The 23,589-nt window shown below is 33.7% G+C and overlaps 1 protein-coding gene across 8 annotated transcripts in view; it reads left to right on the top strand.

Annotated features, from left to right (window-relative positions):
• The window catches only part of PDLIM5 (PDZ and LIM domain 5), a 209,258-nt gene that overhangs the window by 118,004 nt on the left and 67,665 nt on the right, over nucleotides 1–23,589 (top strand). Inside the window, exons 4-10 of one of the 8 annotated variants that reach the window (XM_045820073.1) lie at nucleotides 8,910–8,952; nucleotides 13,885–13,901; nucleotides 17,353–17,367; nucleotides 19,678–19,695; nucleotides 19,952–20,124; nucleotides 20,949–20,985; nucleotides 21,540–22,621. In XM_045820073.1, coding sequence (XP_045676029.1) covers nucleotides 8,910–8,952; nucleotides 13,885–13,901; nucleotides 17,353–17,367; nucleotides 19,678–19,695; nucleotides 19,952–20,124; nucleotides 20,949–20,985; nucleotides 21,540–21,633 — 397 coding nt within the window. In that variant the 3' untranslated portion in view covers nucleotides 21,634–22,621. Of the gene's footprint in view, nucleotides 1–8,909; nucleotides 8,953–10,548; nucleotides 10,968–13,884; nucleotides 13,902–17,352; nucleotides 17,368–19,677; nucleotides 19,696–19,951; nucleotides 20,125–20,948; nucleotides 20,986–21,539; nucleotides 22,622–23,589 lie in introns of those variants that run through there. The other 7 variants (XM_045820066.1, XM_045820068.1, XM_045820071.1 and 4 more) reach the window with 7 other exon arrangements.

The raw sequence follows: 23,589 nt of genomic DNA on the forward strand, positions 1-23,589 counted from the left end.
GCGTATTACGAAAGGAAGAAATATTTGTTAATTCTTTTTGGCTCTTGTTGACAAGAGGATACTGTAGACATTAGTGTTAAACTTTTTAGTGGTCAAGTTATTTAACATTTCTACGCTTTATTTCTGAAACTTAAGCAATATATTATACATAAGCACGTCAATTCAATGTTGAGACTTTAGGAAGACCCCAATAAATGGTACTGTAACACTGATACTCTCAATATTTGTATAATGGGAAATACTTTATCATTTTAAATTTAGCCTGATGCTCCCTTGTCTACTCCACCTCCTCCCCTCTGCATTTTCTTCTCCTTGAAAATAGTGTAACCATGTGGATTAGGGAAACTCACAGACATCTTTCTTCTTTCCTCTGTCTCACACTCTCTGGTTTTTAGAATTGATTGATGAACATTTCTTTTCAAACCCCATCAACCTGAAAAGGATCTTTACAATAGAAGCCTTTCCCCTTACCAAGGGAAATAATTATCCCATAGTAATTGCCTGCTGTGGATATATCAGAGCCACACCCAGTTTCTAGCCTTGTCCAGGCAGGGGGCTTGGATGGGCTTGAGTCTTCTTACAGTCTGTCCCACTCTTCAAAGTCTGTCCAGCTTGGGTTATTTCTTTCTCTTGGGAGGTAAAAAAAAAGTACCTTATTAGTTCCCATTGTAAGATAGAGAAGGTGCAAACAGAGAGAAAGGCTATGTGGATGAGTACATGTGTATGTAGGGAGTAATATCTTTTATAAGCTGAAAGGTGCTGATAGATAACTATTATGTAGTGTACTTTTAGTGTATTTTTGTTTATAGAAAACATAATCTTTACATATTCTCATTATTTAGGAAAAACCACTGATACTTTGCCCTGTGATTTTAATGTTTAAGGTTAAGTTTTTAGGAAAGTAGACTGACTGGAAGCACAATAAAATGTGGGGAAATTGTATAAACATCCCTCTGCATACATGAGTGCTCACTCTTTTTCCTTCTGGAGTTGCTTTGTTTTTGCAAATTGACAGTTTTGCAATTAATTAGTGATTGATGATGTACCCTAGTGTTTATGGGTCCTGAGGTCACTGAGCCCAAAGTTGGCCATTCTGTGGGAAACTTAGATAGAACTCATCTCACAGAAGATAAACAGAAATCCTCCTCTTTTTGTATGATTGTTCATGAGTTAAGTATATTAAATATGGTCGAAGGGGTCATGAAGACATAATGAGTAATGTGAATAATCTTTATTAGTCTAGTTCTGTTGCTTAATTCCTCATTATTAAATACTACTGTGAACATTCATTGGCTACTTTATTAACTAAAAACATGTTACTTTATAAAGCAGTATTAAAAATGCATTAATTAATGAAAAGTATAACTTGCATATAACACCATTCATTGGGTGTTCATAAGATGCAGTTTTGCTTGGTTCCTTTGAATCTCATCCTTGATAGAGCTATTGCTTACTTATGGCATTATTTTTCCTATACATTATTTTAACCAGAGCATCACAATTCTAGTTTCTAATACATTATGTTATAAGTTAGAACTCTTGCAACTGTTTAGCCAGAAGTTCTGAAACTGGTTGTAATACATCAGGGATTTTTATTTTGGATACTGTTTTCACAAAAATCAATCAATTTTCAAAACAGATTGTTCTAGCCACACTGACAGCTTTGTTCTGTGAATTCCATGAGCTGAGAATAGTATTAGGCCAAGGCAGTAGGCTCTCACCATTTTGGTTTACTCCTGTACAGTGGCTTCACAGTAAGGGAAGAGAGAACAATAAGCAAATTGTCAAGTCCATGGCACTAAGCCATTGCCAGGATCTCTGCTGGTTTGAAACACACGCTACATGAAAGTGACTTGTGGTGATCACTGTGGTTGAAAAGGAGATATATTATCCCATTGCATATTTCCAGGATTTGAAGAGGAAAATGTAGGAATAATTTTTAACAATTATACCTTAGTTTTTAAAACTTTATTTATTTAAAAGTCTTTACAAAGTGTGGACCGTGAGAAAGAAGATACCTACTGAGAAGGGCTCCTGGTGGCTAACTGGGATCAAAGTAAAACAAACAGAAACAACAGCAGAGCCTAGCAACCATTTTTTCCTGGGGGCCTCTCACACCAACTGCACTTCAGGGAGAAGCCTGCACTGAACTATTTGCCTCTGCACTGAACTGCTGGCCAGCCTGTGTTTCTGCCATCTGAGTCAGCTCTGATAAGAAAGTTCCCAGAATCCTATTTCAGCCATTAAGTCTGAAACCAATCAGGGCTGCACAGCTGTATTCCTGTTGGCATCTTTGTAAGAATGGCTCTACTCTGACCAATCAGGATAGTGTTTTGTGCCAATCAGACTGCAATGATTTGGAGTCCTCATTTGCATGAGGACAGACCAGTCAGAGATCAGGGGTGAGGACTTGGGTGTATATAGGTCAGTGCTCCTGTATAACTCAGTGGTCCTCTGGCTCTGAGAGTGCATTTTTCCTTTTCACTGAAGACTGTATTTCCCTGCTGGAGTTGAAACATGTAAGATGTCCTGCCAGAACAGAGCGGACAGTGGAGCAGACCAGTGCAGGACAGAGTAGCCTGACACAGACCAGAGCAGACCAGAGCAAAGTGGAACAGACCAGTGTAGGACAAAGCAGACCTGCCAGGAGCAGAGCAGAGCAGGCCATTTAGGAGCAGAGCTGAGCTATCTAGCTGGAGATGGGCCTAGTCCCAGGGACACCTGGCCGCAGGGCTGCCTCACAGCCACAACTGTGCTATATCACAATTGAGCTGTTTTGCACTGAATAAAATGTCCTTCTTCACATCACCCCAAATTGTAGATTCCTGTTGGTGTTGAATTGGCACCAACAACTATCAGCTGACAAAAGCTATTCACTTATATGTAATCTATGACATTTCTAAAGTGGAAGAACAAGTGTTCAATATGATATTTTTCTTTTAAAAAGACAACTATACAATTTTAATTTTGAGAAACAGTTCTTTTTATTCATATATTAGGATTTTGTATTCAGGGACTATAGGAAATATATATTTCAGTTAGGTGAAGGAAATGGGGTTTTCCCTACTTAAACATTGATTAAATTATGTGCATAGTCCTTGGGTATCTTAAATGGAGCTCAAGAAAGCACTAGTTGGATAAGAAAGAGATTCTGTATAGTTAAAGATTTCAAGACTTTTATGTATTGTAATATTTCTTCCCCTTAATTTAGCCACTTATAGGAGACCTAAGTAAACATTTCAGACTTAGAGAGATTTACTTTCTTTTAAATAGCATTTCCTAGAGGGGTTTCCCCCTTCCTAATTCCAGTCTTAAAAAGAGTTCCCTAAATGAATATTCTAAATAAGTATTCCATACTTCAAATGTGTATGGACAACATTCTACAATATTCCCTTTTCTTTAAAAAAATAATTTATTTATTATGCTATTACAGTTGTCCCAATTTTGCCCCTTTGCCCCCCTGTACTCAGTATCCCCATTCCCTCTGGCAATTTCTTTTGCCCTTAGTTCATTTCCATGGGTCATGCATATAAGTTCTTTGACTACTCCATTCCTATCCTGTTCTTAACATCTTCCTGTCTATTTTGTACCTACCAATTTGTGTGTCTTAATCCCTGCACCTTTCCCTCCAGTTTTCCCCTTTCCCCTCCCAACTGATAATCCTCCAAATGATCTCCATATCTATGATTCTGTTCCTTTTCTGCTTCTTTGCTTAGTTATTTGGGTTTAATTACTGATAGTTGTCAATTTATTGCCATTTTAATGTTCATCATTTTGATCTTCTTTTTCTTATGTGATTCCCTTTAGCATTTCATATAATAATGGCTTGGTGATGATGATATCATATCAATTCTAAATGATAGGTTTCTTTGCTGGATAGAGTAATCTAGGTTGTAATCTAGGTCGTAGGTCCTTGCTTTTCATAACTTTGAATACTTTTTGCCAGTCCCTTCTAGGCTGCAAAGTTTCTTTTGAGAAATCTGCTGACAGTCTTATGGGAACTCCTTTGTAGGTAACTCTCTGCTTTTTTTAAAAATGTAAATAGTGTTTTCCTATACATTTTTTTCTTTTTTAACTGTTACTAAAGTATAGTTGTCTCCATTTTCCTCCCACTAGTCCCTCCACCCCACCCATCCCCACCTCCTACACCCTCTATGTGTATTTTATACATATTCCTTAACAACTCTTAAGATTCTCTCTTCATCTTTAACCTTTGGCATTTTAATTATGATGTGTCTTGGTGTGGTCCTCTGTGGGTCCATCTTGTTTGGGACTGTGTGCATTCTGGACTTGTATGTCTATATCCTTCACCAAATTAGGGAAGTTTTCTTTCATTATTTTGTCTCATAAGTTTTCAATTTCTAGCTCTTCTTGTTCTCTTGCTGGCACCCCTATGATTCAGATGTTGGTACATTTAAAGATGTCCCAGAGGTTCCTAAGTCTATCCTCATTTGTTTTGAATTCTTTTTTCTTCTTGTTGTTCTGATTGAACACTTTTTCCTTCCTTGTGTTCCAGATTGTTGATTGGATTCTCGACTTCATCCCCTCCACTGTTGATTCCCAGTAGATTTTTCTTTATTTCACATAGTGCAACCTTCATTGCTGCCTGTGTCTTTTTTATACTGTTGAAGTACCCAATGAGTTCCTGGAGCATCCTGATAACCAGTGTTTTGAACTGTGCATCTGATAGATTGCTTATCTCCATTTTGTTCAGTTCTTTTTCTAGAGTTTTGTTCTATTCTTTCATTTGGGCCATATTTCTTTGTCTCCTCATTTTGGCAGCCTCCCTGTATTTGTTTCTATGTATTAGGTAGAGCTGCTTTGACTCCCTGCCTTAGTGCACCTGTTAAGTTGTATGGGACAGAGCCTCAGGTGTTCACCAGGGTATGGCAACCCTTGTCACCACTCTTTTGCTCTGCGTGGGGGAGGGCTTGCAGAGGCGGTAATGCTGCTGCCTGGCCTCTGGAGTTTTTCCCAGAATGAAGCTGTCTCCCTCCTCGTACTTCACTTTCTCCCCATTTACCACTAGTGCACTTCCAGCGGTTGCCCTGGTGCTGAATCCCAGATTGGGTGAGACTGTGTGAGTCCTAAGTCTGTTGCAGGCCTTTTAAGAGGACACAGTTTCTTCTGCCGCCCAAACCCCCACTGGTTTTTACAGCCAGAAGTTATGGGGACTTATCTTCCTGGTGCTGGGACCCTGGGCTGGAATCCTTCCCTCTGGAGGTATCCCTTCTGTTTGTTATCCACAATATGTGCATGTGGGACTGCCTATATCCATCTCCACGTCTCCATCCCTCTCTGTGTCTCTGCTCCTCTTACCCATCTGAATGAATGTGGCTTATTTAAATCCTTGTTTGTTGGACTTCCATACAGTTAAATTTTCTGACGATTCCCAGTGATACTTGTTTTGTAGTGTAGCTGTATTTTTTGCTGTAATTGTGTGCACAGGTGAGGGATGATTACCTACACTTCTATTTTGACTGGAAGTCAAGTATTTTCTTCTGTAGGCATTGAAGGTTCTGAGAAGTCTTGTGGCTGTGCTTTTGTAACTTTAACTTCAAGTTTTCCAGGTATCTTTGATAACAGAACCTTTTTGTTTATTCCATGTTTTGGGATGTAGTTTTCTATGACATGCTTAGAGAAGAAGTATTACATAAATTACCACCTGTATATTGTATAAAATATGGAAAACACACACAAAAGAGAAAAAACATATTATTCATGGGAGCCTCTATTAAAATGTTGATGTGCTTCTATACACTTTTTTCCATGCCCTAATCATCCTATACATGCTGTATCTCCCTTTTTTCACTTAACATTATAAAGCATATTAGCATAATTCAGAATTCTTTCTAAGAATGATTTTAATAATTGTGTAATGATTCATCATGTGGTTTTACTATAGTTTACCATTTTTCTCATTGTATATTTATTCAGTTGTTTTCAATTTTTCATCATTATAAATTATAACTGTAGGAACAAATATCTTCATAGAGAAAGTCTTTTCCATATTTCAGATTATTTTTTCATGATAAATTCCTAGAAGTTGGTGATTATTACAAAAGGCATGAGCTTTCTTCAAGGCTTTTTATAAATAAATGCCAAATTATTTTCCATAAAAACCATAGTGTTACATAGTTCATCCAGCAACATATAGCATATTCTCACAAGCATTATGTATTAACATTAAAACTAATCTTTACATATTTGAAAGTAAAAGTGATTATCTTTTTATTTTGTTATTCTGTGATAATCAGTAAAGTTTGATTTTTTAAAACACTGGTGTTATTGCTATTTATTAATTTTTCAGATGTTATTAGTCATGTATTCTAAATTTTCTAAACCACAATAGTTTATGTCATAAGAATATGTAATTACATTGAAAAGTTTTTGGTAGCATAGTGGTGTTTTAAAATGTAATTAATGCATTTATAGATTTTGATGTATATATACTGTGTATTAAAATATTTTTTAATATTTTTAATGTGGACAGGTTGACTTACTCATTTACTCCAAAATACAAAATACACAAAAGTGAAGACCATTTTAAATGGGAGCACTAAAAAATTAAATGGCTTAAATTGTGAGCTCCTGTAAATATTCAAGCTGAGATCAGATTAGTACCTGATTGCCCTGTGAGAAAGTAACTCGAAAGAACCTTCTAAATTTCAGTGTTTTTGTGAGTAATTTGGTGCTTATTTAAATATTTAAACCAACAGAAGTAATTTTTATTGCATCTAGTGTTAACTAGTTTGACATTTAATTATAAGTCAGTCTATATTTTTCCTATGAAATATTTGTTTTTTCCATGTGTAATGGACTCAGTCCTGGGATTTTGAGGGCATGTTGCCCCTCTTTTCTGTGATGTCTTGTCTTAGTTCATGTCACTGCACTCGTGAGACTTTATCAAAAGGCAAGAAGAACAGATTCAATTTTCAGACCTATGAAATTTTTTGTGAATATAAAATTTCAGACAGTGTTTTTATAGAACTTTCAGTCCACAAAGTATGTTAGGATTCATTATTATTCTATATTTTTTTCAATAAAATGAGTGGTTGGATTCCAAAATTGATGTAAACTAACCATTCTGTGGTTGTTGCTGTTGTTAATACTTTTTAAATAAAAACAAATGTCTAGAAAAAAACTAAGGTTTTGGTTTTCATATACTTAGGATCTATGTATTTTATTCTTTTGGTAAACCTAGTGACTACTAAACATCATGTTCTTTTTCATAAATTGTTGTTACATTGCTAGAAGAGTTTCGTGTTCCTTTAAGTGTCCAGATGAAAAAAAGAGGATACTCTCCTCTTTATTATGGCAAACTGTCAGTAATGCCTTGGGTGGTTTTACTACACAGATCCTTTGTGATTTGCATCTTATTGTGAAATTTCCATGAAAGGAAGATTCTATTGTTCTGTCCTTCAGCTTGTTTCCTTTACTTGTTATAATAACCTTATAAGGTAAAAGAAATTTGAGAGTACAAATGGAAGGTCTGTTTGAGAGTACACATGGAAAGTTACGCAACTCACAGAGTATATAATTCTATATAGCAGTAACCAAGTGTTAGCATCTATTCTGGCCTCTCATTAGGTTAGTCTGTTTTCAGTCAGTGTTTGCCCAAGCTAACCAAATTAATTATTGGAAAATTCATTTGCTACTAAAAATGTTTGGAGGTTGTTACTAGGTTATGTTCATAGAGACCAAATATCCTTTGCTAGCATCTTCTTTCTCTATAAGTAAAATGTTCTCATAGTTTGTAGTTTAAAATTATTGCTTATTACTTACAATGGTACATTTCTTGAACTTTGCACTTGATGACTTATCCTCAGGTTTGTGTAATATAAGAGGAACCAAACTGCTTCTGGCATTATTAAACATAACATGTACCTTAGTACTGGGTAAATGGCCTTTGAATTATTAGAAACTTTCCTAATAATTTAGTTACTGTTCTTGACTACAGCCAGTATATTGTAATATGTAAGAACTTTTGGCCTTAGCTTCATTCTAGTAAGTAATTTACTGTAACTTTGAAATTCCTCATCTGAAAAGTCAGGATAATGATAGTTGCTACTTTGGTTCTTTTTCATGATTATATGAGAAAATTGCTTTAAATCAATTACTGCAACTATTAGTCCATGTTAACCAAAGGAACAGTAATAATACAAAAAGCATATATTAAAAATAATTATTTTGAATTTGGAAATAGTCAAGTCTGTACATGGATTATTGTCCTCCTTTCCTTGCTCTCTCCTTTTCACACTCATTACTGATAACTTGTCATGCCAGGCACAGTCCTGACAGAGAGACACAAATGTGACATGGTCATCACCTTCACTGAAATTATAGCCTAATGGAAGAACTTACAGTTTAGTTTTAACGTAACAAATAAACTTGCAGAAACAGTTAAGAATATAAATACAAAATAAATACTCATTTGGTGACTAGTTCAACCAGAATTTATTCAATCTCTTCACAAAAAGGCCAATATCCTATGATGGATTCATGGATATTAGGGGGAAAGGCAGATACTGTTGGGGTTGATTCTGATGAGATGTTTCAGGAACCACTCAAGGATCAAAAAGTCATATTTATTATCCTTTGAACTTTTGGATAGGGAATAGCTTTAATGTAAAGATTAACATGAGTGCATTAGTAAACATGGTTGTTATTTGTCTTTCCTCATTTGAGTGTGTAGAGAACTAATGTGTGTAAGGGTATTACTGGATCTTGCAGCATTTCAGTTCTATAAACTAATTAATAGAATGTGAATAGTCACAATTATGAGTTATGGAAGTGTAAATTTTGATGATTGCATATAATAAAGTATATAATAATATAAAATCCATTAATAAATTTACAACTTTACAAAATTTTTGTCTTTTTCTATTTTCTCTCTTTTTTTCTCCTAGAGCATCTGCTACATCCAAGCCTGAACCAGTTGCTGTTCAAAAGGTGTGTTTCTAATCTAGTATCACTAGGGTACCATATAATAGTTCCTTCTGAACTATTGTAATTTCCATTGCTTTCTAAGACCATACTGACAATTTATAGTTTTAATGTAATTTTCCTCATAGTTCCTTACTTTAAAGATAACAGGGGACAATGGAAATCAATACATACAAAATTACCATCTCTCTAAATATACCTATATTTTAAAACATTATTCCAGTGCTATATATTATCAGTAACTTATGTCCAAATATTTTACATTTACTTTTAACTTCCCTGTTTTTATTCAAATATTCTAAAAAATAAATGGTTACTAAAAATGAATGTCACAAGTCTTTAATCACATTTTATTTATAATATTAATAATTTTTAAATTACATTTTCCAAGTATTCTTGGATTAGGTTATTGGTAAATACCCTTTTTCTCTCACATATACCCTCAAATTCTCCCAAATGATTATTCATACACATCTGCTTTATGCCAGTTAGGGTTTTCTTTAATTTTAATTGTGCCTTTCTATCAAATTACTTATTATATTCACTTACTGAGATATTTAGGTATATCCCCCCTCTGTTAGCTCTATTATTTTCTCAAGATTAATTTAGATTATCTTTGTTTTCTTAAACATTGCCATTGTACACTTTTTAAAGAATTTGTTTTTATTCCAGAATGGTAGAGTGAACAGGGATTTATTCTTCAATTTTTTTTAAAAAAAATGTATACTTGCTTTGGAATAGGGATTTGTAAGTACAAATTCTGTTAATTTTAGGAGGATTTGGTCTTTACTAGTTACTTTTTTCTTTGGCTGATAGCAGTGAAGAAATATCTTAGATCATTTTTTCCCCTATGTAACTATTAAATATTTATTTTGGAAAAGGGAAAAAATTTTCTTTCTTTTTACTCGCTGAATGATATTTGAAAACATTCCAGAGAGAGGAACTGGTGGATCACAGGAAAAGGATTGATTTTTGTTTTGTTCATTGTTTTTTTGTTGAGTTTTAAAAAGCAGTTTCTTTTTAAAAAAGCAATTTCTTGACTCAAAACAATTACTTAGAATGTGCACATTTCTGAATTATATGAAAACAATCTTACTCCTTTTTTTAAATGAAGAGTTAGAAATTCACTGCCGTTTCTGCATGAATCAAATGATTATACTCTAGAAAAGTATGTTTAAACATGTTTGAAAGGTGGAATTATAATTGAGACTGGAATTTTAAAATAAACATTTTGGTTATGAATGTATTATTTATTGTGAGGTATTTAAACATTTTTCCTTTGGAATATGTCTAAATTGACACGTATCTGGTCTTTAGGCTTTTTGATAGCTTTCCTGCTCTATTTTCTAAATATTTTGAAACTGTTTTCATTTTTATTAAAAAAATGTACTCAGTGTGTGCATCTGTGTTAGGCATGTTGGGGAGAGTTAGCATGCATGGTATGCAATATCAACTTAATTGTTTTTATCTGGAAACATGTAAGGTTTGAGCTGCTAACATTATTGTGTTTGTCTTTTTAAAAATGAGCTGTGTTTTTTTCAGTGAATCTATTTTGCATGTATTTGGTGTGTTTTTGTATATGTTTATTTTTATTTTACATAGGGAGAACCTAAAGAAGTAGTTAAACCTGTGCCCATTACATCTCCTGCTGTGTCCAAAGTCACTTCCACAACCAACATGGCCTACAATAAGGCACCACGGCCTTTTGGTTCTGTGTCCTCACCAAAAGTCACATCCATCCCATCACCATCGTCTGCCTTCACCCCAGCCCATGCAACCACTTCATCACATGCTTCCCCTCCACCTGTGGCTGCTGTCACTCCTCCCCCATTCGCTGCATCTGGACTGCATGCTAATGCCAATCTTAGTGCTGACCAGCGTTCACCTGCACTGAGCGCTGGTAAACCTGCAGTTAATGTCCCACGTCAGCCCACAGTCACCAGCGTGTGTTCCGAGACTGCTCAGGAGCTAGCAGAGGGACAGAGAAGAGGATCCCAGGGTGACAGTAAACAGCAAAATGGGTAGGTGGCCAAGGGTGCTTTCTGCTCTTATCAAAATTTTTCTTTCAGGCAACTTCCAGGAAACAATCTAAATTCCCCCCAAATCAGCTGTTCTTTGAAGGAAGGGAGATGAGATTTTATTTGCTTCATTAGCATGTAGCTTTATTTTATATACACGCAGCATTTTCTGCAAGGCAATTAGAAGTTAATTAAAACCTAATTATGCATTTTGACATGTTATGAATCATGTAACATATGTTATAACTCTTTTTCTCCAAGTCCTGGTACAACATTGAGCAGCTGGCACTTGTAATGCAAGGAAAATCTTTTATATTTCTTCCTTAATTTTTCCATCCCTTCATTAACCACCAAAAATTTAAACAGAGTGGGTACATTTGTGTCAGTTTTTCAGTTTATGTATGGCACCCTAAGGAGAGAGGAAATGAGGAATGTGTAAGAAGCTTTTTTTTTTCCCCCCTAGGAATTAGTTTTACAAAGACAGAAGACAAATTTAGTTTTGACTTATGTCTCTGTAAGATGCATTAGATTAGGTTAAATAGCAACATTCTTTTCAGGTAAGGTTTTGCTCGAATTTAGTCTTTAAAGGCAAACAGTAATGTCAAGGATGCTTATAAACATCAGAAGTAAATTAGAGAATATTTTTTGTGAAGATTTTTCTACAATGAATGATTTAAAGCAATGGACACTAAATATGTAATGTTAGAAGTTTCTGAAAATCTATTCCTTATAATTTTTCCCTTTTGAAGTCTGTTTGCAGCAGTCTTTATTTATAGATGGTCATTTTATTATTTTTTTGCACTCAGTGTTCATATTTTAAGCCAAAGTCATTTTTATAAATTCATTTTGACCAGATTTATTGTTCCAAAAATATACTTTAAAAAGGAAAACAAAGGAAAATAATCTGCATGTGTGATGGTTTTTACCAATGCCAGTTCCCAAGAAAATATAATTAAAAGAATTGTGTGGCTAGGTTCTTTCTGAGATAATCCCTTCCAAATGGTAATTCATGTAATAAAGGCACTGTGCTTGGGGTAGCACTGTTGCCGTGGCAACTGTGTGGCTTTGAAAAAGATGTGGCAGGGTTCCAGGCTGCTGCTGAGAGAAAGAGCAGGAGGAAGTCTGGAGGAACAGCTACTAGTCCCCACATATGGTTCTGTGGTTGTGGGTGGCTTTTTAAAGTTTTGATGTGTATATTGAAGAATTAGTGTCTCTCAAAGAATAATATTTCTTTTTCATGTGAGGTAGAAAACTATTATATAGTGTTGAAGTGTGTTTGGTTGTATTTTTTTGTATGTCTAGTTTAAGACAATAGATTTTAGAGTAATCAAAGTAGATATTACAAAAAGACAGATTCTGCTTGTCAAATGCTAGCCTCACAGCAAAGAAGTTTACTAAAAGTAGAAGTTTACTATGTTTATTAAATTCCAGGTTCAGTAGAAAAAAAAACTTCCATTGGAGGAAGTGTTTGCACTAAAATCTTTTCTCCTTATTAATACTTGTTGAAATTTTATGTGAAAGTCTTCTTAATGGAAAACTGTAGAGATAAAAGCAAATTGTGGTTACAAAAAAGTACTACATTTAAAGTATGTGAAAATACCGAGTTTGAGTTTTGTGTTCTATGAGCTTTGATGATTACACTGTAAATGACTTAAGGTGTGTTAGTTTCAAATTGAAACTATAGTCAGTGGTATAGTTATAGGACCTTCATGGTGACTTCTTAATCAGTTGACATGTGATCATTGAGCATATACCTGGTGTCTAGCAGTATGCAAGATTCAGGAGGAAAGACATTATTATGTATTTTGCATCATTAACAAGCAGGTTACTGCTTTGCATTTGAAAACTGGGTGTATTTAAAAATAGCTTGATTTCAAATGTCCACATGTTAGGACAGTGAAAATTTGATTACTCTGAAAATAAAGTGTGGTGCCTGTGAAATTCTAAAACAAATTTACAGTGCCCTTTTGCTTACTACATTAGATTAGAGAAATAAAAAATAAATCACACACTTGTCAGTGATGCATCATTTTAAAGATTAGGTATTTTGTGTTATTGATCAATGCATTTCCTGCATCAGGTGCCAGACTTTTTTTTTAAATCACTGTCAGACACTTTACTAATGATATCATTATTAAATTTCCAATATTTTTATGATGTTTCAAAAGATCTGGAAGAAAACATTTTTCAAAGTTGAGAGTTATTACTTCCTATTAATGACTTTTTAGTTAAAAGATAATATATGCCAGTAGCCAAAAATTTAAGAGTTCAAAAGGATACAAAGTAAAATGTATGAGTTATCTTTTTCCTCAAAGCAAGAGATCTTAATTCTTAAGTGATTTAAAGTAACTAGTTAATTTGCCAGTTTGATAGACATCCCATCCAAATTTAGTTAGTATTAGTAAACATAAGACATAAGTGCTTATTAATAGTGTATTATTACTGAGAAATAGCTATTCATCCTATCAAATAGTATGAGGTTTATGATTATGTTGATAGTTTCAGAATATTTCTTCATAACATGATGTAAGCCATCCTGTTCTGTATAAACAATAATGAACAAGGCACTTTAAGAATTTTTTAATCTTTAACATATAAAAATTATTGGTCTTGGCTTGCTACTTTTGTACCACTCTCCTTACTCTGTGTAGAGCAAAATGGCACTATATATTCCAAACTGGAAGAGAAGCTATTTTGCAGCAAGTAGTTTAAATGATTTACCTTTTCCCTTTCTATATGCCCTTGCATTATAATGTGCCACTGCTTTCAAGAGGTAAGTCTTTCTCTATTAATTTCAATTTTGTTGGGCTGCATTTTTTTTTCTAACAGTTCCTCTGTGGTATTTTGAAGAACTTGGCCTTGGAAGATAAAAGATATAATGATATGGTAGTAATGTTTTAAAATGCTTTTCTCTTTGCAGAAAACACAAGTGAAAAAGTTAGTATCCACATTACTGGAGAGAAAATATGGTGATTTATATATGAGTAAACAGCATGAATGACCAATTTTTGCAAAATTAAGTTAAATTTTGCAAAATAGCTATAATTTAGAATAACTACATTTAGTATTTTCAGTAAGTGTGGTTTGCATTGCTCTGTGGTAGTGAATTGCTTTATGGTAATAAATATTAGTGTTTGACTTCTGTTATAAAATGTATGTGGAATTTGCTGTGTAATGGTTTAAAAAAGGGTAATGCTTTGGAGAATGTGTTGCAATGTGTACCAGTCTAGACTGCTAGATGACAAAGTAAAGGCAAAACAGAAAATTTAAATATACAACTAATAATTGGCATATGTAAAGCTGAATTAATTTCCAAATTTATATAACAAAACAAGTGTTTTACAAGTAAAGTCTCTAATAACATTTTTGATTTTTCAAACAATGTTGCTGGAAGGTTTAGACCTCTATATGTGCAGTTGTGTATCACTGGATGATAGAAGGTATTTATACCTTTGAAATTAGTTAAGAGAGATAATTATCAACTTATTATATGTCACAGGCAGTTGGCATAGACATTGGAAATAACTGTAGTATAACTTGAAAACCTTGCCGTTGTATTTGTTGGTGTTGACAGTAAACTGACTGGTGAATACTAACTTTAAATATAGATTAAAATCACAGAAGATAAGAACTTAAAATAGTTTTGTTTTAATTAAGTTATAACTTTTCTGAGCTTGTGCTGAAATTTATCATTACTCAACAGAGAGAACTGGAAATAGGAAATATCTACCCTAGACACACTCGTTAACTATTGGATTATAAGAGCAACTATATTCTAGTGTGGCTGTGGTCTCACTGACTGAATAGTTTCATGTTATATGCAAAAGGAATATTGCACACCAAGGTACTAGAGAAAAATTCCAAACTCTGATTTATTGCTTCTCTATTTAAAGTTAAATTCTTATACACAAAGACTTTGACTAGTTACTAGATTCCAGTGAAACAGCTTGACTTGTGAAGGGGGAAATGGGACTTGGAAAAATAAATTTCAGCATTTAGATTAAATATGTATTTAAGTTTAAGATTCACATTTATTAATTCTTTGGGTATTACTATGCATTGTGCTAGGTGTTTCTAAATACATTATGTGATTTAATTCTCATTTAAACTGAATACTGAGAAGTTACTTAATTTTCTCAAATCAGGCAGCTTGTAAGTGATAGAGCTAAGCTTGGAGCCTACTTTTTTTTGAAATCACATTTTGGTGTGCCTTCCTCTGTATCACCTGTTTGTGAACTGGGCTTATTTGTTACTTTGACTTCGTATTTGTATTTAAAGATTATAGACTTGAGGCTAAATTAAGTGAATTGGGGCTATATGAGTACATAATGTGTATAACTTTAAGTGGGGTTTGATAGTACTTTTTTTATATTGGGCAGTTGAGGGATCTATCCTAAAAACAACCCTGTATTGTATGGTTTTCAGAGTGCCTTCAAATCAATATGTTACACATATCCCCTGGCAACAAGTCTGAAAGAAAAACTGCAATTCATTTCACTGTTGAGGAAAAAGAGGCTTCTTTCTGTAGATTGCAACTTGCCCAGGACAGAGGGGAAGTGGCAATGTACAGCCAGGGTAAAAAGCCAAGTCATCTGACTGTCACATGGGCACATATGCCACTGTGGTATATGATGGGCTGTTCCAGTTAAGCCAATTTTCTAACATGCATGAAAATATTTGGCATATTCAAATTGGTATCTTTATGTTGAAACCAATCAACCCTCCATTTTGCTGTACCTCACCCCACTATAGACATCTTCCCTGAACTCTAAATGTTTAAATATGTATCTAAAATTCTGTTCTGTTGAGAGGTTATTTTGAAAAACTATTTTCCTACTACTTAAAACAGCAAGGCATAGGAGGACATGGTTTGCATTTTGGCTAGAGAAGAGTAAGTATTAGTAAACTATTGAGATCAACTTGCTACTCTGACCCACTCCCATTCAGTGAAACAGCCTTCTGATGGGTTCATGAAACTAACTTTGATGTTTGGAAATATAGCCACACTGCACAGTCTTAGTATTAAACCTGGTAGGTAGTTTTTCTCACTGTGTTATAATGAATTAGAGTTTATATTTTATTTTCTCTGTCCTTAATGGAATATGAATATACAATTGACCCTTAGACAACACTGGTTTGAACTGCACAGATCACTTATATGCAGAATTTTTTCTATAAATATACAGTCGACTCTCCTTATCCTTGTGTTTTGCATCTGTGGACTCAGCTGACTGCAGATTGAAAAGAGTGTTTTTGATCCATAGTTGGGAACCACAGATGTGAAGGGTCTACTGTATGCATTGTTCCATACCACTTTGCATAAGGACCTTGAAGATCTGTGGATTCTCATGTCCAAGGGGGTCCTGGAACCCTGGAGGATACCGAGGAACAACACTATTTTTGGGCAATCAAAAGTTATACATGGATTTTCGACTGCAGGAAGGTCAGCACACCTAACCCCCACTTTGTTCAAGGGTTAACTATATGTTTTCATGATTTTATACTTAATACGCTATGTGAGCGATTTATGTTTTGAGGTTTTCCCTCTTCAGATGTTATTAACCTAGTTCCTTTATTATCAGACACGCCTCTCTGGGTTAATTAGGTCACTGATAATGCAGAGTTTCTACAAATCACTTCTAAACTTGCTGGGATTTGCTTGTGAATGAGCAGTGATAGTGATGGACAGGGGAGTGTATGTAAATTAAATAATAGCCCATTATTTATGACCCTGTGTACTTCCTGTATTTTTCATCAAAGTCACTACATTTTAAAAAATAAGAAAATTCTCAAGTAATCATTTCTTCATAATACATGCTTCAGGATAATTTATGTGCGATTACACTTGCTATTACTATATACTACTTATGTAAGTTATTTTTCTCTTATTTTCTGGTTTTAAAAATAATTCTAAAGTAATTTGTTTCTACATCTTGTATATAATAGTTATTTTAGTCTGTGCCTTCTGTTAGGAACTTAATAGGAATTTGAGTTCATACTAAAAAGAATTTTAAAGACCTAGACATTTTTTTAAATAATGGACTTTTCTCTGTTGGCATTAGTAACTTGAGATTTGAACTAACATTAATATATAAAGTATTTTTTAGTGATTTTGGAAACAAACAAAAATAAAGCATTGTCCAATAATAACAGTGTAACAAAGTTTTGACTAACATTGTTCATTTTCGTCTGTGCTTACACGATTATTTTGAAGCATGATGTTTGTATAACATCTTCATGTAAATTCATTGTTTTGAATGTCTTTATTTCATTTTTATCTTTTCTTCTTTTTTGGTCTCTTCTTTGTCTGTTTTTCATCATCCTGGGAACATCAATGTCTCCTCTACTCTATCACATTTTGTGTGTGTGTGTATTATTTCTCTTTCAGTAACCCTGGCCCCGTGTAAGTACTTAGTAGTTCCTCTTATAATTTTCATCATTGTCTTCTGTAACTGTTTATCTTGCTTTCAACTTACCACTACCAGCAAATTTTGTTAGTATCTTCTCATTGCAAGAATTTTCAAATATGTTAAGGAACCCAAGAAACATGTTTTTCATGATAGAGAACTTCCTGTGAATCAGTACATATATTTAGAGTACCCACAGCTTTGCAGTGGAAAAACTTAATAAGCTAAACCTTAGGGATAGGTAAGTATTATACACAGTGTATATTGGCATTAGAGATGTAGTTTGGACCTTCCTTGTAAATTATTTGTTCTTACTAGTTAATTTTATATTCTATCCAGCATACATTTTTAAGAATAAAATCATTGAGATTATTTCTTTTTCTAATTGTAGTTATCAGAGTCTAGAGTTTCAAAGCCAGAAAACACTAAGTAAATGTTTGGAAACTTCAAATAATTTTAGCACAATTCCTTTGCTGTGATGAATGTCACAGAGTCTAGGGTGTGCTATTATTTTTTGCAAGTGTGTCATAACTAAAAATTATTGTGGTGTTATTTTATTATTCTTGGTGTCTTAATTTGACACTATTGTTTTGTATTTTTATTGACCAAACCTTTTATAGATTATAAAACAGTCTTATAACTGAAATTGGCACCACTTAAGAGTAAAACTACAATCACTAATTATAGAGAAATTTAAAACAATTAAGTTTATTATACAAAAGATAAAACTATAAGTTTAATGGCTAAAATTAAATTATTCCAGTAATTGCATAAGATAAAGTATTATCTACTTAGGAATTTATATCAGTCAAAGATGTGGTTTACAAAGTAATCTGTGCCTGTTCTCATTTTTAAAAATTTTGTCTATTTTAAAAAGGATTAGGTTTTGTTCAATATTAGTAAAAGGTGTTTTAGATATTTCATTTCTGGAATATTACAATTTTACCAAAAATTATAATAAGTATTACTAATTTTCATATAGATACTTTTGATTCTGTTTCTTATATATGCAGATGACTTATAGTCTTAGAACATGCATGGCAAATAATTTTTCTGGTAATAATAAAATAAAACATTATGAGACCAATACTATTAGCTACTGTGGAAAACACATTAAGTACACTATCTATCTTATTCATTCCTCAAAACAACCCATTAAAGTAGAAGCAGTCCCCATCTCTGAGATGGAAAAAATCTAGAGTTGGAAAAATTAAATGACTGGCATAAAACACACTGAGTGGAGGATGTGGTGCCAGAGCTTTTCTTTGTCTGACTCTGAAGACAGTGTTAATGTTAATTCTATCATGTTCTTTACTGGACAAAAACTCTTCTGGCCATACTCTGACAGATCTGATAGTGGCACTATGAAAATGACAATGGGCATGTGGAATATTCTGATAGCACTGTGATTTTCTGGCAGGGACTTACACCTAGCAGGTGTTGCTGCTCACATCTGATACTCTTAGACCACTTTTCCTACTTGGATCTTGTGCCAATAGTCTGCTAGTGCAGACTCAGGTTCCTTTTCCTGTTGTGAAATTAAACTCTAGCCTCCAAAAGTTTGCATTGATCCTATTTCAGGGGGAAGGAGGAGAGATGGAAGGAATATTTATTACATTCACTGGATTTTAAGTTAAAGTGTTAAAATAGTATACTTTGTAAATTCCCCAATATTTATGCTTTATTAAGAGAAAAATAAATGTTCTTATCAAACTCCATGATTTATAAATCCCTTTCACATATATTATTTCATATAATCTTTAGAACAATGTGACTTTGTATGTGATATTCTTGTCTTACGAAAAAGTGGGGGCTTAGGGAAATTGGCCCAAAAGCACACATCTGAAAATCATGGAGCCAAGATTTACATCTTGGTCTTTTGATAAATATTTCATTGGTTTCTGTATGCAATTTTATTAAGGATGTAGGATATCTATCAGTACATATGAATGAGAAACAAGAAAATAACACTTCTGTTCCTTTTCAAAATTGTGTTTGGAATTGCTGGTTTAGCCTGTACCAAACCATTCTTGGTTCCTGGCCTATTGAAGACACAGTCATTTAATTTTGTGAAAGCTCGTACATTTTAGCAGCATGCCGATATTTGGCAGTGATTGTGAATGTAGTTCCTGTCTGTGTTTTGTTAGGCATTAGTTGAAAAATGCAAGTACTTAATTTAAAATTGTTTTATTTTAACTTCTGTGGACTTTTTAATTTCTCCTTGTTTCCTTCTTTTCTTAATCTTTTCTTTTCCTTTTCTTTATGTTGGAAATCTCTTCTGCTGCCTTCTTCTGTCACTTAAAAAGGAAAACCCCACCTAAACGGTAACCTTTCTGTTGAATGTATATACTATTATTTTATATTAGCATACACACACCCTTTTTTTCTAATTTTTTTAAAAAACAGCCTATGGTATTTTAGAAGAATACTCTTTATTAAAAAAATGAGGCTGTGTATGCTTCCAAAAGCAAAATATATTAAAGGAACACAAGATTAAATGTATACATTATAAATAATTTGGCAGAGGGTATTTATCCTTAATATAATTATAAATCTTTTTTTACCCCTTCCTAATTCTAGCCCACCAAGAAAACACATTGTGGAGCGTAATACAGAGTTTTATCACATACCTACTCACAGTGATGCCAGCAAGAAGAGACTGATTGAGGATACTGAAGACTGGCATCCGAGGACTGGCACCACTCAGTCTCGCTCTTTCCGGATCCTGGCCCAGATCACTGGGACTGAGCATTGTAAGTGAATGCCTAGGGACACTAACAGATGAATGTTCTTTGCCATAAAGAAGTAGCATTTAGACAGATAGACAATTATTGGAAAACAGTAATTTTATGCCATACATAATATGGGTATTATAAGTAAGAAACCAGCCCAGGAGAGTTACATCGAAAAGTGTAGAAGCAGTAGTAATAGTAGTACTGATTGTAGTATACAGCCAGTGACAAGATGATAATGGAATTTTTTTTAGTGGCTTTGTGCAACTTGACCATTTGATACTGATTGGTGCATGTAATTACTTGAGTCAGCAGTTTTCAATCTTTTTCATCTCATGGCACACATAAACTAATTGTTAAATTCTGTGGCACACCAAAAAATATGTTTTTTGCTGATCTGACCAAAAAAGTATAATTTTGATTCATTCACAATGACGGCTGTTGTGTTGGCTGTTGTTATTTTGTTTTGTTTTGTTTTTAAAGATTTTATTTATTTATTTTTAGAGAGGGAAGGGAGGGAGATAGAGAGAGAGAGAGAAAAACATCAATGTGAGGTTGCTGGGGGTTATGGCCTGCAACCCAGGCATGTACCCTGGCTGGGAGTCGAACCTGCGACACTTTGGTTTGCAGCCCGCACTCAATCCACTGAGCTAAGCCAGCCAGGGCTGGCTGTTGTTATTTTTTATTAGACAATCTAAGGGAAAAGATGTCAGTGCCCCTGACTAAATAGTCAGGTATTATATGTTTTAAAATTTTTTGCAGTGCACCAGTTGAAAATCACTGGCTTAAGTGATTTTAAAGTTTAAAAAGCAAGCTAATATTGGATATCACTTATTATATTTCAGTGAAGGAATCCGAAACTGATAATACAAAGAAGGCTAAGTAAGTTGTCCATTTTTATTTATTTTGTAAATTGAATACTTTCCTTTCATGAATGTTCTGTTTGTTTTTGTTTTTTACATTTTCAAGTGTAATGGTATGACATTTTGTCTTCGCAACTAGAAGCTAAGCATTTGATTTTGGTGACTTTTGTGGAACTTATATGAACAACTTATAGATTTTATAATTAGTAGATATTGTCTGGATTTTATGTCTAAGGTTTATTTTCTTTAATATTGAAATAAGTGGGCAGAAGGGTATGTTTTGGTTGCTTTGCTAACATTATAGTCTCTGAATGTGTTTATGTGATCTTGTAGTCACTTAATTTTGGTCATAAAAACTGCCACTGCTCTGTAGATTAATTTCTATATTTCTAAGTATGCTCTACCCTTAAAGTCTTTTGCTATTAAATAAAACAGCTCTGTGAAACTAAACTTTTATAAGGCATGTTTTCTGCATGATGAACGAAGTGTGATGACTTTTTGTGCTCTGTCTTATGACTCTTCTATCACTTTTCTTTTTTTCTTTTCTCTCTCTTTTTTTTTTTATTTCCACAGGGAAAAGATACCCCTTCACGTCTTTAGTCCCAAATACACAAAATTACGTGACTGGCACCATGAAGTTTCAGCACGTGCTCTTAACGTACAGTGATTTATGAGTTTTGCCCCCTCAAGCAGCTAGCACATACCTTTTTGTTCACTTTTTCTTTTTTTCCAACTTCATAGCAAAATCTGTATAATATTTGCCTTATGAAAAAAAATAGAACCTTTTCTATACTTCCCTAACCATTTTCTGACTTTATGACAATAAGGAGGATGAACATGGTAGATGGTAGCTCACAGATGTTAAACCAAGAAAGTATATTAAGGGACTAAATCTGTTCACTAGATTTACATCTGTTTCCATTGTTATCAGGGTAGTACTGTTGGAAAAAGTTCTTTTTGTAAGTTGAATTGGTTTGGGCATTTGAAGCAGAGGTAGATAAGCAAATATGTCCTCATCTAATTTGGAAAATACTTCCTTTATGGTACTACACTTCCCAAGATTACTTTTGTTATTATATAATGTTCAGAGTGGGTTATGAATTAAAACAAGAAGTCTTTATTAGAATAGAGTTCATTATAGATTTGGGTATCTTTTCAAGCACATACTATATAAGATAGCTATATAAAGAGGAACAAGTCTAGATTTGGCTCCTAAAAAGGAAAGAAGAGAATTCTGCCCCTGTTTGCGATGGGGAAAAATACACTGTTGTTTTGGTTTGGTTAATTTAAAAAACCCAGTTTTCTACCAAAGGAAATATTTCTAAGCTGGTAGATGTTACTAGGATATAGACAACTTCTAGGCATTAACTAGTAAGATATAGAAAAGATAGATTTGCTTTGTTTTTAAATCAAAGGAATAAACATAAAAAAATGCAATATGAATGATGCTTTATGCAACATCAGAGAAACATTTAAACTGTTGTGCATTGCTGCTATTCCTAGGAAGTGCTCTTTTGGGAAATACATTCAGCTAAATATCTGACCAGAAATGCTTTCTGTCTTGTAATATAATGTATTATATATTAGATATAAATGCAATAATAAATGCATTTTGAGGTTTGGAAAAGTATTGTAATAAAGCTGCCTTTAACTTAGCTTTGTACCTTGTTTTCTGTTTCCTTGAACCTAGTACCAGTGCTATCCAAGATTTGTTACAGTATTACTTGTATAAAATAAATATTATCTTGACCTTTCATTTTGGAAACCTTTTTAATTCTTGAGGTGACTAAAATGTGAGTGTGGAATATGACAAAGGCCCATATATTTAATCCCCCCCCAGTTGTTACATGAGTTAGCATAACATCTTACGTAACATATCAGATCAGTTAGACGGAGGCCTCCAACCAGGCCCCAGAGGAGGAGGTGAGCTTGAGTGTAATATCGTTTGAATCATCCCGAAACCATCCTCCCACCCCCCACCCCTACTCTGGTCCATGGAGAAATGGTCTTCCACAAAACCAGTCCCTGGTGCCAGAAAGGTTGGGGACTACTGAATTAGACAATGGCACAACCTAGAATTAGTCTTTGTGTGAAAATGATTACTGAAAGATCTTACCTGCATTAAAGGTTCTATTTTAATTTTCCCATATACTTTTTATCATTGACTGGGACAACTGCCTGATTATTTGGAGAAATTAACATTAATTGCAGTTAGTGATTACTATTTAAAATGTGGCATGCCAATGCATTTGAGAAATAATTCTAGGATTTATCTACGCTCATTTCCACTCTACTTCATAAGATATTAAAATGTCTTTCTTTTACTTCATCAGTTCTTTAGATAGTGCAGTAATGATCCTGTATCATTTATTATCCTGACATCGGTACAACTTAAACTGTGTCTCTGGCCTGTACAATAAATTAGGTATAGGCTTTCCTGTACTTAATAATTTCTTTTTGATCTCAAAAGATAATGTTTGAAAGAAGATAGAATCAAAACCTCATGAAAATTAATTGTGTGGGTAGAGTGAATATGGTATTTTCTACCAAGAACCATATTTCTAGAATAACTACGGAGTTGAGAGGAGGAACTATTAGAGAATTTTAGGTAAATAAAAGAACT

This window comes from Phyllostomus hastatus, unplaced genomic scaffold (assembly GCF_019186645.2).
Source record: "Phyllostomus hastatus isolate PE091 unplaced genomic scaffold, TTU_PhHast_1.1 phas_scaffold_39, whole genome shotgun sequence".
Classification (NCBI taxonomy): domain Eukaryota; kingdom Metazoa; phylum Chordata; class Mammalia; order Chiroptera; family Phyllostomidae; genus Phyllostomus; species Phyllostomus hastatus.